We start from the raw sequence: 15,902 nt of genomic DNA on the forward strand, positions 1-15,902 counted from the left end.
AAAATTAATTTGCTGTGTCTGGAATTTTTATTTCTAGAAAATATTCACATCTTTTTAAAATTGTACTGTAATGTCACTCTAAATTTACATCATTTACAGGAGGCATATACTTTAAAATAACTCTTTGGCCATTACATACATACATCTTCAAATAATACCTTAGCCATCACATTGAATGTTTAACTTTTTTGTATTTTGGCCCAGTTCACTCTCATGTAGCTGTACAAATAGTTTTTATTGCCTGCTGAAATAGAAACATATAGACATCTTGTTGTCAGGTGAGTCAGGTGTATTCATCTACAGTGACTGCAGTGCCAATTCTGTAGCCTCCTCTTAACTTGTGCACAACTATAATGAAATTAGTGTTTGCACATCATACACTCAATCATTTTTCCAAACTCTGGCTTTACACATGTGTTGCAAAGTACTGGTGGTTGAAGGGCAGGATCTTTGCTGTGGGTTAGAAGTTCTGGCAGAATAAAAGATACAAAACATTGCTTTGCTTTAGGTAAATCCTTCTGCAAGAGCTCTTCGTCTCTTGGGATGCGATTTACAACCAACTCCTGAGTTGTCCACACCACAAAATCACAGTACTGGCCATTGCAGACAAACATGTGGAGTTGAACTTGGTGGTAGTACTGGTGTGTCTTCTTTAGTTGGAATGTTTGGTCAAGGCAGAAATCCTCAGTGACTGTGACACCCTGTAGGCCTTCCCTGTATTTATATGGGCATTTGATTTCCAGGACTCCTTCCCCACAGCAGGAACACATGACTTTCCCATCTGGAGATGCACCGAGGTGTCGTATCTCAAAACCACAGAGATTAACCTTTACAATTTGATGGGTTTTGTTGACCTCTTTGGTGTAGCACTCCCTAGCTACTTCCTCCATGTCTCTTCCCCATACAACTGCTGCAAGTATGTTGGTGTCGTGGTAGCGCATGATTTTGTCCAGGGTGGTTTTGTGCAGATGGTCACCTTTACATACACTATAAAATGTTGTGCTGGTAATCCTGCCTGCCCTGTGAGTGTGCTAGTCTTGGGACTTTGCCTGCAGTTTTGTGGTGGCCTCAAGTCTCTCACACTGGTCAGGGTGGATGTTTCTTTTCATGTTGAGATAGGCTTCCTCACATTTCTCTCTGATGTCCACATGTGTCTGCTGTCTGAGCGTGGGGTCGTACAAGGCAGTGAGTGGCTCTGGCAACTCTGGAGGATGCTCTAGCTCAGACTCAGATGCTGTGTCAGTCACTGTTTTCTATGCTGGTAAGAACAGCAGCGTCAGAGGCAATCAAATACAGTTCTTGGATGTCTCCTTCTGTGAGTTCTAGAGGATGACATAAGACAACAATATTTAACACACATTCTCTTAGATGATTGGCATCTTATGAATATACAGCAAAATGAACATGCAATGTGTTTTAATTGGATGTAGAGCATTTGGTTTATAGCAGTACTCAGCAGTGGTGGAAGAAGTGTTCAGATCCTTTACTTTAGTAAAAGTAATAATAACACACTGAAAATACTCCACTACAAGTAAAAGTCCTGCATTCAAAACTTTACTTTTAAGTATGTAAGTATTATCAGTAAATTATAGTTACAGTACTTAAAGTAATAGTATTCACTGTGCAGTGAAATGGTCCCTGTCAGTGTTTTACTAATATATTTGATGTTCTGGATTAATATAACTACTGCATTAACGTGTGCGTTGCATTTTTTTTTTTTTTTAGAGGTTTCAGGTTGAAATACTTTACAGCTACAGCAGCATCTACAGCAATGCATCATATTCTATGAGATCATTATATGTTTGAAGTATGGCTGTCCGGTAAGAACCACATTTTGTTATATGTAAAATGTGTTGAGACTCAACTAATTCACTTTGAAGTTTGACTGGACACTTGACTTGAGAGTGAACCTACACCTAGCAGCATAACTCTGACCTGGTCTGGAAGTAATTACATCTTAATTCTTAACTCTATCTTAAATCACTTTATTTCTCTTGACAAAGCAACAAAGCCTGATCTACTCTGGTACATGCCTCTAGCACTGCTACTGAACCTCCTGACTTTGGCTGGAACTGCTGCTGTCAACTGTCTTTTAGGCCTCTGGAAGTTGATCTCCCTAACTCTTGCTGGTTTGACCTCTCTCTTCGTCTGTTTCCAGAGGCATTCTCCTGATGTGCTTGCTGGCTGCTCGGTCCTCCCCATCCTAACATACAGCTCCACCTTAAATAGTATTGTGGTTGCATGGCTGCAACAAGACCCTAGACTGTGATGTCAGATGGAAAATTAAACTGAGTGATAACTTGTTGCTCATCTCATCTCATAGCATAGCTAACACAACAACATAGCTAAAACATCAACATAGCTAACATAACTACATTGCTAACATAACAACTGTTAACAACATAAGTGTTTTATTAATTGTGGTTTCAAATATGATATTAGCTACTTACCCAGCCATGCAAGTGCAGTTCACCGTCAAGATGTAGTTGTTTGTTCTGTTTACAATGACCCAAGCCTGGTACATGGTCGTCTTCTGGCCTTGGCGCTGGCTAGGCAGAACTTCGGATCGTACGACACAAAACTCTTCTGTTAAACCTTTGTATTTTAAGTCTTGTACGTGACCATTCAGCACATAGTTATAGGCATCTAAAGACTTATAAGCCCTCAGTTTCTCTTTACTATACACGCTCGGTTTCTCTATCAGGTAGGTGTAGATGTCAGACCACTCAACCGGAGGTAATCCTGTCAGATCGTCCATCCATTGAGTGAGCGTGTATGGGTCGGCCAATCTGGTTCCGTCCGTTAAAGTGAACTTTTTCAAATAATAATCATGGTCCCGGACAATGAGTGACCTTACATATTCAGATAAAATCGGATTTTCTCCAGTCATTGTTAAAAAACAAGCTAACAAAACTTGCTAGCTAGCGTTAGTGAAGTGGTCAGGGGAATGGTTCTGCCTCCACCTAAGCTCCACCCACAAAAAAAACATCACAATGTTTACTATCTGAAAAGGGGTCTATAGAATGGGTCGGAATACCCACTGTTAGACCGGAGACCGTGAAAATCCGGTGGGGCTAAAGAAATTAGACATCAACATGGATTGTCAGGGATATGCTAGCAGCAGTGTAGATGAGGAGGTAATGGAGGCTCTTGCCGTTCAATTCAAAGATCTCCTTTTTCGTTTACGTGACAAAGGATTAAACTTAAACTGGAGATATCATCATCCAAAATTTTATTCTGGTATTCAAGGGAGGATTACAACTGGAACTTTAATTCTAAAATCAATGAACACCATCGCTATTGTTTATTTACTTTGCTGCAACGAACTCTCAACATTTCAAAAGAATGATATCTGACTACCCCTTTTTTTTACAAGCCGCAGATGAGCCGAAATTGCACAGACTCCCTTCCATTTTTAAGCAGGCACTCAGTGCTAATTCGGACAGACATGAAACAATAACTAAAGCCTTTGGGATGTACATGGCCATATGTGGGATTTCCACGTATGATTAAAATACTCGAGCAGCATTATCACAACATCCCTTTTTGTATCCATTTTAATAGCAAGGTTATTCTTTCTATAGTGATGTACAGCTTCCGAATATTGAATATATGTTGAGATGAGATTGAAGTGCACTTTATGTTGATGCATGTAGCGTAATAGTGCAGGTATTAAGTTAAAATTTTGATTTAATAATTAGAGAAAATGTTTGTTTTTTTAGTTAAGGTCCCTGACGAAAATTAACCATGGTTTTACTATAGTAATATTGTAGTAACCACAACTGCTATCACTAATGGTCGACTGATATATCGGCGAGGCCGATATTCTGAATTTTTTAATTATCAGCATCGGGCGATACATTTTCCCCTTTGGCGATTTGTTCCTTGAGGGCGCTGAGAATAGCCTGCTTGCATACGAAGTGACTGAGACATGTAAACAACCAGTCACGGTTCATTTTGTTGTTATGTGCATCATGTTACCACAATAATTGACCGTTGTGCTACAAAGTCTCATTTAAACGGTCTGTATATCAGAGCCGTGGAGGAAGCGTATGAGCTCATAATGTTAAAGTGCTCGCCTGTTTCACTCTCCTTCTCTCTTCTCAACAGTTCCTAATAACTTTTAACTGTCTTGTCTAATGATAAAAAGGCAAATATCAATAAAAATAATATCATATACCTTCTGCAAATATGCACATATCTCGTTTAAACAGATGTAATAAACCAACCTCACATAACCTCAGCAGATCCAGCATCCTGTGGAGTGCTCATTTATTTACCTCTAAAGGATGTATTCTAACAGTCTCTCCTCAACAGTTCCCTGTAACCTTTCTAATGATAAAAGGCAAATATCAATAAAACTTCTATTATATACCGTCTGCAAATATGCAGATATCCTGGTTAAAAAAGATGTAATTCACGAACCTCATGAAAATCCAGTGTTTTCTTCCTGTCGAGCGCACATCTAATATCTTGCTCTGTAGCGCATATTCTATCAGCCAGATTTAAAACTTCAGGATCAGAACAAAAGTTCCTCTGATTCACAAATCATATTAATCAATTATATTAAATTGTGATATATCGGCCTATCGTCCACCCTACTCTCTGGATATCGGCATCGGACATTAAAAAACCCATATTGGTTGATCACTAGCTATCACCATGGTTTTCTGAGCAGAAATCATGGTTTTGATACAATTAACCATGGTTTTATAACAGTAATACTTTCCATAGAGTAACCATGGTTTTAATATATATTGTAACCATGACAATGTTGCCTTGTAAAAGTGAACCAAGAAGAAAATGCAACATTGTAACAATTTTAGCCCTTGTTTCAGAACAAATCAAATGAGCTACAGGTCTGAAAATGCCCTTAAACAGCTTTTATTTCATTACTTATATGATTGGAGTCTTCATTCCATGTGAGTGTACATGATTTTTAACATATATCAAAAAAATACAATTCAGGAATTTATATGTAAAAAAAAAATTAATAAGCAAAAACGTACTTAGTGCACCTTTAAAGTAGTTTTGTTATGCATCTGTGAGTATTTGGCAGCTTTAATCATCTGAAATGTCCGCTAACATTATTCCAAATGTTCATAATGGAAGCGTATTATCCAGGATAAGCTTTTATGTATGTAAATATGTTTGATGCTATTTGTTAAAATTAATGTAATATATAATACAAATGTCATATAAATATTTTTATTTTACTTTAAATGAAAAAAGCAAATGTATTTCAAGGCATTAGGTGTCAAGCTTGTCTAAGTACTGTTTGCAAGTTAATATCAACTGTGAGCACACATGTAATTTAGGCTAGTAATTTTGACAGTTCTGTGGCCAGTAGTTCTTCCTTTCTTGTTTTGTGATTTATTTTTTTCTCTGTCAAAATATATGAACTAAGTTAATTTGGAGTCTGCATTCGTCATTCACAGCTGTTTCAATAATATTTAACCCTTGTGCACTGTTGGTCAATTTTGACCAAAATCAATTTTGTTTCTTCAGTAAAACTGGTTTTCTTTTATCTGACAGGTATGAGACTTGGTGACTTCACATCCATTTTGATGTCTGAACACACACAAAGAATTTGGTAGAAGTGGTAGAAGAAGAAACAAAGTTACACTTGTACTGTTCCCGGTCAGAGGTGACCACCACAGGAAATGAATGGGAAACACTAAAAATCACAGATTTTCTTTTTCTATTACTTATTATATAAAATCTAAAAAACAGCCACAATGCAGAAAAAAACACACAGAGACATGAAGGGGTGAGACTACCAAACATAAAGGGTGCAAAACACAAACACACACAAACATACACACACACACACAAAACTGAACTGGTCAGACTATAAAACAGCAACTTTTTTTTTTTTTTGGTCAAAAATAAATCAATAAATAAAATCAGCCACAATGCAGAACACACACACCAAAATGAATAGGTGAGACCATAACACATCTACAATGCTGAACACACACACACACTCATCTTGTTACAACCAGGGATAAATTAGGATATTTCTTGTTATTCTACTAATTTCAGGTATGCAAAAACTGACAAAAATATCTTCCAACAAATCAAACAAAATGCTAAACTTTGACAAAAGTAGTCTTTGATAATGTTTAAATATCTAAATGCAGAACTTGTGACAAAATCTAGAAATCATCTTCTCTTCAACCAGGGATGAATAAGTAGCTCTCTGTAGCCATCTAGTGCTTATACTTGTAATTTCAACTCGTTTTAATTTTTTTAATGGACAACACAGTTAGTTTGATTCTTGACACTTTAAGCTTCCAAACGGAATATAATATATGAAGATTGGTTTAGTATTTGAGAAAATATTCATAAGTTAAAAAAAGAGTACATTTTCAAGCTCAAGCTCATATAGGTAAATAAATTAGTAAATAAAATAAAAAAGGTCTAAATACCCCCCAAAATGCACAACTTTAGTGCTTTTACATTATTTAATTTAGAGTTGTTACATTTCTTTCATAACAATTAAAAGAATTACAAGTTTATTGTTTCCGGTCACATCTGACCCGGAACAACTGGAAAGTGATTTAATGATGAACAGTGCATAAGGGTTAAATTAGTGTTGGGCAAATGAGGTCATAAATTAGGTTGGACTACTGCGTGTCCGCCAATAACATAATAATTAAACCCTAAAATTACCAGCTTGTTACTAACACACAACTATTGATCCACGACGTTGCCATGACTTCACGATGACGGACTGACACCCTCACGAAGTTACGTTGTGGCGACGAATCTAAGCATTTTACTTTTCCAGTGCCAAGACGAATAAATATGATTATAGTTGTTACATAACTTTCACTTAGTTAGTATGACTAGCTGGGATGCTCTGTGACAATCTTTCGTTTTTGCAATCCTTTGTTTATCACGGTTATTTGTCAGCTCATATAATTTTATAACTACAGTCATCAAATCTGTTCAACTGTCTGAATGTAAAGAATGAAGAATGAACACCAACCTGTTTGTTCGTCAGTGTGTTCGGTTTTAATTCTGCATGCTTCTGGATAAGCCATATCTTCACTCTCCTCTTTAATAAACATCTTTACAACAGTGTCACACAGATTTCACTTGTTTCCTGGAGTTTTACTGCGTTACAGACAACTCGCAATTCTCCCGCCGAAGACAAACACTGGAAATAAAACTTGTGAAATTACTGTAGAAATACAACAGATTAAAGTCACACACTCGATCTTATTCAGCGCAGAGAATAATTTTTCTTCTTCTTTTTCGATGGCTAATCGCAAACTAATATAGCTCAATTTCGCCATCTACTGAAAGCATGCACAAGAGAGATGTTTCCTCTTATTTGCATTAATGGGACTTTACTTGGATAGAAAACAATATAAAATTAAGTTCTGAATGTAGTAAAAACAAATCTTTAATGCTCCTCCACAGTTACAATCTCCATGAACCTCAAAAGGATTCATTAAAAAAAATAAATAAATAAATAATATATATATATATATATATATATATATATATATATATATATATATATATATATATATATATATTTTTTTTTTTTTTTTTAGTGTGTGATTCCTTTGAATGTTTTTTTTTGTTTTTTTTTTTTTTTTTTTTGTATTTGAACTGTTTCACCAAGAAACATTGCTGTGGACTTTGCTCCTTTTTGTTCAGTTTAGGACTGTTCCCTCTTATTTATTCTGTGAATTAATGTCAATACACTTGAATGACCTCAAGATGGCGCCGAGTATGGCTGCTGCGTTGCGAGCTCTGACACAACATAGCAATGTTTTGTTTGTTTTGTTTACAATTCTTATGTTTTTTGTCTTGGATGTTGTCTGCCTTATTGTCTACGACAGACAAACACTTTTGGACATTGATTCAGCGATCTCACACCGAAAACCGGACTTCACATTCCTCAATGCCGACCCGCTGTTTACAAACACGCAAGCAGAGCCCTTTGTCTGGGCAGCACGGCCGCGGAAACGCAGGAGGAAAAGGGGAAACAGAGCCGGCGTTCTCATCAGAGTAAGACGCCGCGCAAATCGACCCCCGCTACCCACTATTCTACTGGCAAATGTTCAGTCTCTGGATAACAAGCTCTGCGAGCTGAAAGCGCGGATCTCTTTCCAACGAGAGATGAGGGACTGGGATGTCTGCGGAGATTCCAGACTCAGCCATTGAACCCGCGGGGTTCTCCATGCACCGAGCGGACAGAGCGAAAGACCTCTCAGGTAAAACTAGAGGAGGTGGTGTATGTTTTATGATCAACAAATCTTGGTGTGATCAGAGGAACGTACATTCCATCAAGTCTTTCTGTTCTCCTGATCTGGAATTTCTTATGCTTCTGTGTCGACCATTCTGGCTACCAAGGGAATTCACAGCGGTCATTATCACTGCTGTGTACATTCCCCCACAAGCCGACACAGACCGGGCACTCAAGGAACTGTATGGGAGTATAAGTGAGCAAGAAACCGCGCACCCTGAGGCCACGTTCATTGTGACCGGGGACTTTAATAAAGCCAGTTTAAAATCAGTCGCACCAAAATATCACCAACACATTAGTTTCAACACACGAGGGGGACGGGGTTTTGGATCATTGCTACTCTCCCTTCCGGGATGGCTACAAATCCCTCCCCCGCCCACCATTTGGCAAATCGGACCACTCTTCCATTCTGCTTCTGCCCGCTTACAGGCAGAAATTGAAACAGGAAGCACCCACCCTCAGAACGATCCAGTGCTGGTCGGACCAATCAGACTCTACGCTACAGGACTGTTTTGATCACACGGACTGGGAGATGTTCCGGTCCGCCTCTGATGACGACATCGAGCTTTACTCTGATAGCGTAATGTGTTTCATCAGAACGTGCGTAGAGGAAGTGATTCCGACCAGAACTGTACGAATCTATCCGAATCAGAAGCCGTGGATCAATAGCGATGTTCGCGCGGCACTTAATGTGCGGACCTCCGCTTTTAATTCCGGGAACGCGGAGGAGCATAAACAAGCCAGTTATGCCCTCCGAAAAACTATCAAAACAGCAAAACGCCAGTACAGGAGCAAGATTGAAGGACAGTTTAACACCACCAACTCTAGAAGCATGTGGCAGGGAATTAACATCATCACGGACTTTAAAGGGAATAAAAACTCCGCCATGAACACCGCTGCCTCTCTACCGGATGAGCTAAATACTTTTTATGCTCGTTTTGAGGGAAATAACACCGCCCTCGCGGAGAGAGCTCTCGCGGCTGAAGCTACAGAGGTTAGTTCACTCTCCGTCTCTGTAGCGGATGTAACCCGATCCTTCCGACGGGTGAATATCCGCAAAGCCGCGGGCCCAGACGGCATTCCGGGCCGCGTCATCAGAGCGTGCGCGAACCAGCTGGCTGGTGTTTTTACGGACATTTTCAACCTTTCCCTCTCTTTGTCTGTAGACCCACATGCTTTAAAACATCCACCATTGTGCCTGTTCCAAAACAATCAAAAATAACTTGTTTAAATGACTGGCGTCCTGTTGCTCTGACCTCCATCATCAGCAAATGTTTTGAGAGACTAATCAGAGATTACATCTGCTCTGTTTTGCCACTCAATCTTGACCCGCTGCAGTTTGCTTACCGCAACAACCGCTCCACTGATGATGCCATTGCATCTACAATACACACTGCTCTCTCCCACCTGGAAAAAAAGAACACTTATGTGAGAATGTTGTTTGTAGACTACAGCTCAGCATTCAACACCATAGTGCCCTCCAAGCTAGATGAGAAACTCCGGGCTCTGGGCTTAAACAGCTCGCTGTGCAGCTGGATCCTGGAATTCCTGTCAAGCAGACACCAGGTGGTTAGAATAGGCAGCAACATCTCCTCATCACTGATCCTCAACACTGGAGCCCCACAGGGCTGTGTTCTCAGCCCACTACTGTATTCCTTGTACACACATGACTGTGTGGCAACACATAGCTCCAATGCCATCATTAAGTTTGCTGATGACACGACGGTGGTAGGTCTGATCACTGACAATGATGAAACAGCCTACAGAGAGGAGGTGCACACTCTGACACACTGGTGTCAGGAGCACAACCTCTCCCTCAACGTCAGTAAGACAAAGGAGCTTGTGGTGGACTTCAGAAGAAAAGACAGAGAACACAGTCCCATCACCATCAATCACCAGTGGAGAGAGTCAGCAGCTTCAAGTTCCTGGGTGTCCACATCACTGAGGAACTCACATGGTCCGTCCACACTGAAGTCGTTGTGAAGAAGGCTCATCAGCGCCTCTTCTTCCTGAGACGGCTGAGGAAGTTTGGAATGAACCGCCACATCCTCACACGGTTCTACACCTGCACTGTGGAGAGCATCCTGACTGGCTGTATCTCCGCCTGGTACAGCAATAGCACCGCCCACAACCGCAAAGCACTGCAAAGGGTGGTGCGAACTGCCAAACACATCATCGGAGGTGAGCTTCCCTCCCTCCAGGAAATATATACAAGGCGGTGTGTGAAAAAAGCTCGGAGGATCATCAGAGACTCCAGCCACCCGAGCCATGGGCTGTTCTCACTGCTACCATCAGGCAGGCGGTATCGCAGCATCAGGACCCGCACCAGCCGACTCCATGATAGCTTCTTCCCCCAAGCAATCAGACTTCTGAACTCTTGATCTCTCATGATCAATATACATCAGCACTGCTCTTTATTACCCTTACTCTTATATCTCACACCGGACTGTCATAAATTATATTATTATTATTATATTATGTCTCTCTTAACAACTGACTATCAACCGACAGCCTGAATGTCAATACAGTACAATACTGTACATTCTATATATATATATATATATACTTTTTTTATATATATATATATTTTAATTTTTAATTTTTATTGAATAATGTGTATCTATATAGTAAAAAACAAAAAAAAAAACAAAAAACAAAAACAAAAACAGCGTATTGTATACTGTACAGTGTATGTTGTTATTTGTATATTGTTGAGTGTAATTATGTGTATAACAGATATTTAAATTGTGTGGTGTTAATTTGATGTTATTGTAAATTGGTATATGTCTCATCACTGTCACGACTGCTATGTTGATCAGAACTGCACCCAAGAATTTCACACACCATTGCACTTGTGTATATGGCTGTGTGACAATAAAGTGATTTGATATTATGTAATATAGTGCTTAATGTTTATTTTATAATCATGATTCATATAAAATGAAACACATGAATCAAAGTTACATGACATTACTCTTTGAATGTATCAGTTTATAGTATAAGGGTTGTTCAGACAGACGGTCATGCCATAAACATCATCTAGAACAAATGTGTCACTGATTATTACTTGCCAAGAACTCGCATCAAACCTATTTTTAAATGTGTTTTATAATACTCCTTTCATAGCCACAAAAATATTTTAACATTTAATAGATGACAGACAGTGTTTATAGGCTACCTTATTAATAAAAAATACATATTGTCCCTAATTTTAATAATGCATTCATTCTAATATTTTTTTCCATTAAATTGCAGGTTCATTTGTTTTAACAATGCATACGTTCTCAGTGGGTTTCAGTGAGAAAACTGTTATGTTCTGTTGTAAAACTTTGATAAAACTTATTTTCTAGTTTAATGTATACCAGAATTTCAAATGAAGCATAGCCTGCAGTAGCCTATCAATCTCAGCACACTCAATCTCCGATCTTGGACATTTAGACCTTTAACAAGGTTATAAACAGATCTAAAGATATTAACAAAAGTATTGGCGAATAGATTAAGGAAGTTTTTTACCAAAGATCACAGATACCATGCAGGCTTATGGGGTACATGGTAAAGACATAGCGGACATTCTTACAATAGAGGTCTGGACTTCGGTTCGGGTTTGTTCTGAATGAAAAAATAAACAGGCTTACCGAACTTGTTTCGCGCACGTGCTCCCACTCACAGACATGCGCGAATGGACGAGTTAGGGGCCGTTCACACCGAACCTTTTTTGCGCGCGTCTGTTCTATTTTCCCATTGTTTTCCTATGTAAACACATGCTGGACGAATGTATTTGACTGTTACACCACGTCTCGCTTTTTCTTCAGTGTCTCGCGCAGGACTGGCACATTTTAAACACTATGTCAAGTTAAAAAGAACTTCAAATTTTCAAAAACGTATGTCGAGACACCTGCACTATGTTTCATTCTTTAGCACAGTTGTCACAAAGATTTAAAATTCTGAACAAGTTCAGGCTGCATAGAGGGGACTGTTGCATTGTTTCATATTATTCCGGATTGTTCTGCACTAGGTGAAGTTTCAGCTTTTTTCCCTTGTGCTCTAGTGTACTGTGTATGTTTAGTGTTTCAGTACTGTGACGAATGTTGCCTGTATGCTTACATAAAATATAGCCAATTGCAACAGTACTTACTAGGAGAAGAAATTAGACAGTAAGCGTTTTCGGGTTGGGGTCGGGCATAAAATCTGACGGTATCGTTTGGGTCGGGCCACACGGTCTCGGGTACGGGTCGGGTTTCATTTTAAGGCCCGTGCAGACCTCTAAGTTACAAGTATAAGAGATACAATATATTATATGAAAGAAAAAGATAAGAAGGGATATTTAATAAGTTTAGATCTGGAGAAAGCATTTGATAGGGTAGTTTTTTTATTTGATGTTCTAAAAGAGTTTGGTTTTGGGGACAGTTTTAGGAATTGGATTTTAAAAAATTATTCTGATATCTTAACATGTGTAAAATGTAATGTTTTCAACCACTGTCTGCCCTTCTATACCCAGATAGCACACGTACATCTCTGAGATGTCTCCTTTAGATTTTTTTATCTGGAAAGCATCACATTCTAAATAACATCTGCTAAACATCTTTAAAGAATCAGATTTAAAAACATTCTTAATCATAAACATCTCAAAGACATCTACTGAATGTCTTACTGACATCCGAGGGGAAACGTCTTTTAGACATATTGCAGATGAGTAAACAACCCTAAAAATACATCTTCCAGATGTGCAGTGCATCCGGAAAGTATTCACAGCGCTTCACTTTTTCCACATTTTGTTTTGTTACAGCCTTATTTCAAAATTGATTAAATTCATTATTTTCCTCAAAATTCTACAAACAATATCCCATAATGACAACATGAAAGAAGTTTGTTTGAAATCTTTGCAAATTTATTAAAAATAAAAAACTAAAAAAAAATCACGTACATAAGTATTCACAGCCTTTGCCACGACACTCAAAATTGAGCTCAGGTGCATCCTGTTTCCACTGATCATCCTTGAGATGTTTCTACAACTTAATTGGAGTCCACCTGTGGTAAATTCAGTTGACTGGACATGATTTGGAAAGGCACACACCTGTCTATATAAGGTCCCACAGTTAACAGTGCATGTCAGAGCACAAACCAAGCCATGAAGTCCAAGGAATTGTCTGTAGACCTCCGAGACAGGATTGTATCGAGGCACAGATCTGGGGAAGGGTACATAAAAATTTCTGCAGCATTGAAGGTCCCAATGAGCACAGTGGCCTCCATCATCCGTAAATGGAAGAAGTTTGGAACCACCAGGACTCTTCCTAGAGCTGGCCGCCCGGCCAAACCGAGCGATCGGGGGAGAAGGGCCTTAGTCAGGGAGGTGACCAAGAACCCGATGGTCACTCTGACAGAGCTCCAGCATTTCTCTGTGGAGAGAGGAGAAACTTCCAGAAGAACAACCATCTCTGCAGCACTCCACCAATCAGGCCTGTATGGTAGAGTGGCCAGACGGAAGCCACTCCTCAGTAAAAGGCACATGACAGCCCGCCTGGAGTTTGCCAAAAGGCACCTGAAGGACTCTCAGACTATGAGAAACAAAGATTGAACTCTTTGGCCTGAATGGCAAGCGTCATGTCTGGAGGAAACCAGGCACCGCTCATCACCTGGCCAATACCATCCCTACAGTGAAGCATGGTGGTGGCAGCATCATGCTTGTGGGATGTTTTTCAGTGGCGGGAACTGGGAGACTAGTCACTATCGAGGGAAAGATGAATGCAGCAATGTACAGAGACATCCTTGATGAAAACCTGCTCCAGAGCACTCTGGACCTCAGACTGGTGCGAAGGTTCATCTTCCAACAGGACAACGACCCTAAGCACACAGCCAAGATAACAAAGGAGTGGCTACGGGACAACTCCGTGAATGTCCTTGAGTGGCCCAGCCAGAGCCCAGACTTGAACCCGGTTGAACATCTCTGGAGAGATCTGAAAATGGCTGTGCACCTTGGGAGGCACCTTTTACTGCCCGGTCCCGATCTTTCAGCTCCCCGCCCTCACTACCCTCGATGGTGGGGTGGCCAGTGGTTATTCGGCGATTCCCCCGGTGGATAAGGCACTCGCGGTGCACCTATGCCTGCAGAGCGCCGCCACCTGGCACGGACACCCAAAGCTCCCGTCCAAAGCCTGTAGGTTTACGTCTTCCCTGACGGCCAAAGCCTACAGTACCGCTGGACAAGCCGCCTACGCTGCCTATGCTACGCAATTCAGTTTGCCAGGCGTCCGCCCAGGTTTAGCGGCATCCACTTCACCAAGGTGAAGAGTGAGAACGCTGCTACCTTGTGCGCAGAGATCTCTACCCTCCTACGGAAAGATGTGATAGAGCCTGTCCCTCCGGCCAAGATGAAGAAGGGGTTTTACAGCCCCTACTTCATTGTACCGAAAAATGGCGGTGGGTTGCAGCCAATCTTGGACCTGCGAGTACTGAACCGGGCTTTACACTGACTCCCGTTCAAGATGCTGATGCAAAAACGCATTCTGGCAAGTGTCCGGCATCAAGATTGGTTCGTGGCGGTAGACCTGAAGGATGCGTTCTTCCACGTCTTGATTCTACCTCGACACAGACCCTTCCTGTGGTTTGCATTCGAGGGTCGAGCGTATCAGTACAAGGTCCTCCCTTTCGGCCTGTCCTTGTCCCCTCGCGTCTTCACGAAGGTCGCAGAGGCAGCCCTTGCCCCGTTAAGGGAAGTGGGCATTCGCATCCTCAACTATCTCAATGATTGGCTAATCCTAGCTCACTCTCGGGATGTGTTGTACGCACATAGGGACCTGGTGCTCTCGCACCTCAGCCGACTAGGGCTTTGGGTCAACTGGGAAAAGAGCAAGCTCCTCCCGGTTCAGAGCATCTCTTTTCTCGGTTTGGAGTTGGACTCAGTCTCATTGATGGCACACCTCACGAACGAGCGTGCACAGCCAGTGCTGACCTGTTTGAAGGCATTCAAACAGAAAACAGCGGTTCCACTGAAACTCTTTCAGAAGCTCCTGGGGCATATGGCATCCTCAGCGGTGGCCACTCCGCTCGGGTTGATGCACATGAGACCGCTTCGGCACTGGCTTCAGACTTGAGTCGAGACACATCGCGTGGCCATCACGCCAATCTGTCATCGCCTCTTCAGCCCTTGGACCGACCTCACGTTTCTACGGGCAGGCGTTCCCCTAGAGCAAGTCTCCAGGTGCATCGTGGTTACGACAGACGCCTCCAAAACGGGCTGGGGCGCTGTATGCAATGGGCACGCAGCCACCAGCTTATGGATGGGCCCGCGGCTGGGTTGGCACATCAATTGCCTCGAGTTGCTGGCAATTCTGCTCGCCCTGCGGAGGTTCCGGCCGTTGATCCAGGGCAAGCACATGTTAGTTCGGACAGACAACATGGCAACGGTAGCATATGTCAACCTTCAAGGCGGTCTGCACTCCCGTTGTACGTCACAACTCGCCCACCGTCTGGAATCCTCCTCTGGAATCAGCAGCACCTCAAGTCGCTACGAGCCACTCACATCCCGGGCGACCTCGACACTGCAGTGGATGCGCTGTCACGGCAGGTTACCCTCAGGGGAGAGTGGAGACTTCACCCTCAGGTGGTCCAGCTGATTTGGAGTCGATTCGGGTAGGCA

General features: G+C 41.3%; 2 protein-coding genes across 2 annotated transcripts in view; one reads left to right on the forward strand and one right to left on the reverse strand.

Moving 5' to 3' along the window:
• The window catches only part of LOC127450374 (gastrula zinc finger protein XlCGF57.1-like), a 306,871-nt gene extending 299,548 nt beyond the window's left edge, over positions 1-7,323 (reverse strand). Inside the window, exon 1 of the mRNA XM_051714454.1 lies at positions 6,995-7,323. Coding sequence (XP_051570414.1) covers positions 6,995-7,076 — 82 coding nt within the window. The 5' untranslated portion in view covers positions 7,077-7,323. The remainder of the gene's footprint in view (positions 1-6,994) is intronic.
• LOC127450364 (gastrula zinc finger protein XlCGF8.2DB-like) overlaps positions 1-15,902 on the forward strand; it is a 142,719-nt gene that overhangs the window by 25,619 nt on the left and 101,198 nt on the right. The gene's annotated exons all lie outside the window — the stretch shown is intronic.

The sequence above is a fragment of the Myxocyprinus asiaticus genome, chromosome 13 (genome assembly GCF_019703515.2).
Source record: "Myxocyprinus asiaticus isolate MX2 ecotype Aquarium Trade chromosome 13, UBuf_Myxa_2, whole genome shotgun sequence".
NCBI classification, from domain to species: Eukaryota; Metazoa; Chordata; class Actinopteri; order Cypriniformes; family Catostomidae; genus Myxocyprinus; species Myxocyprinus asiaticus.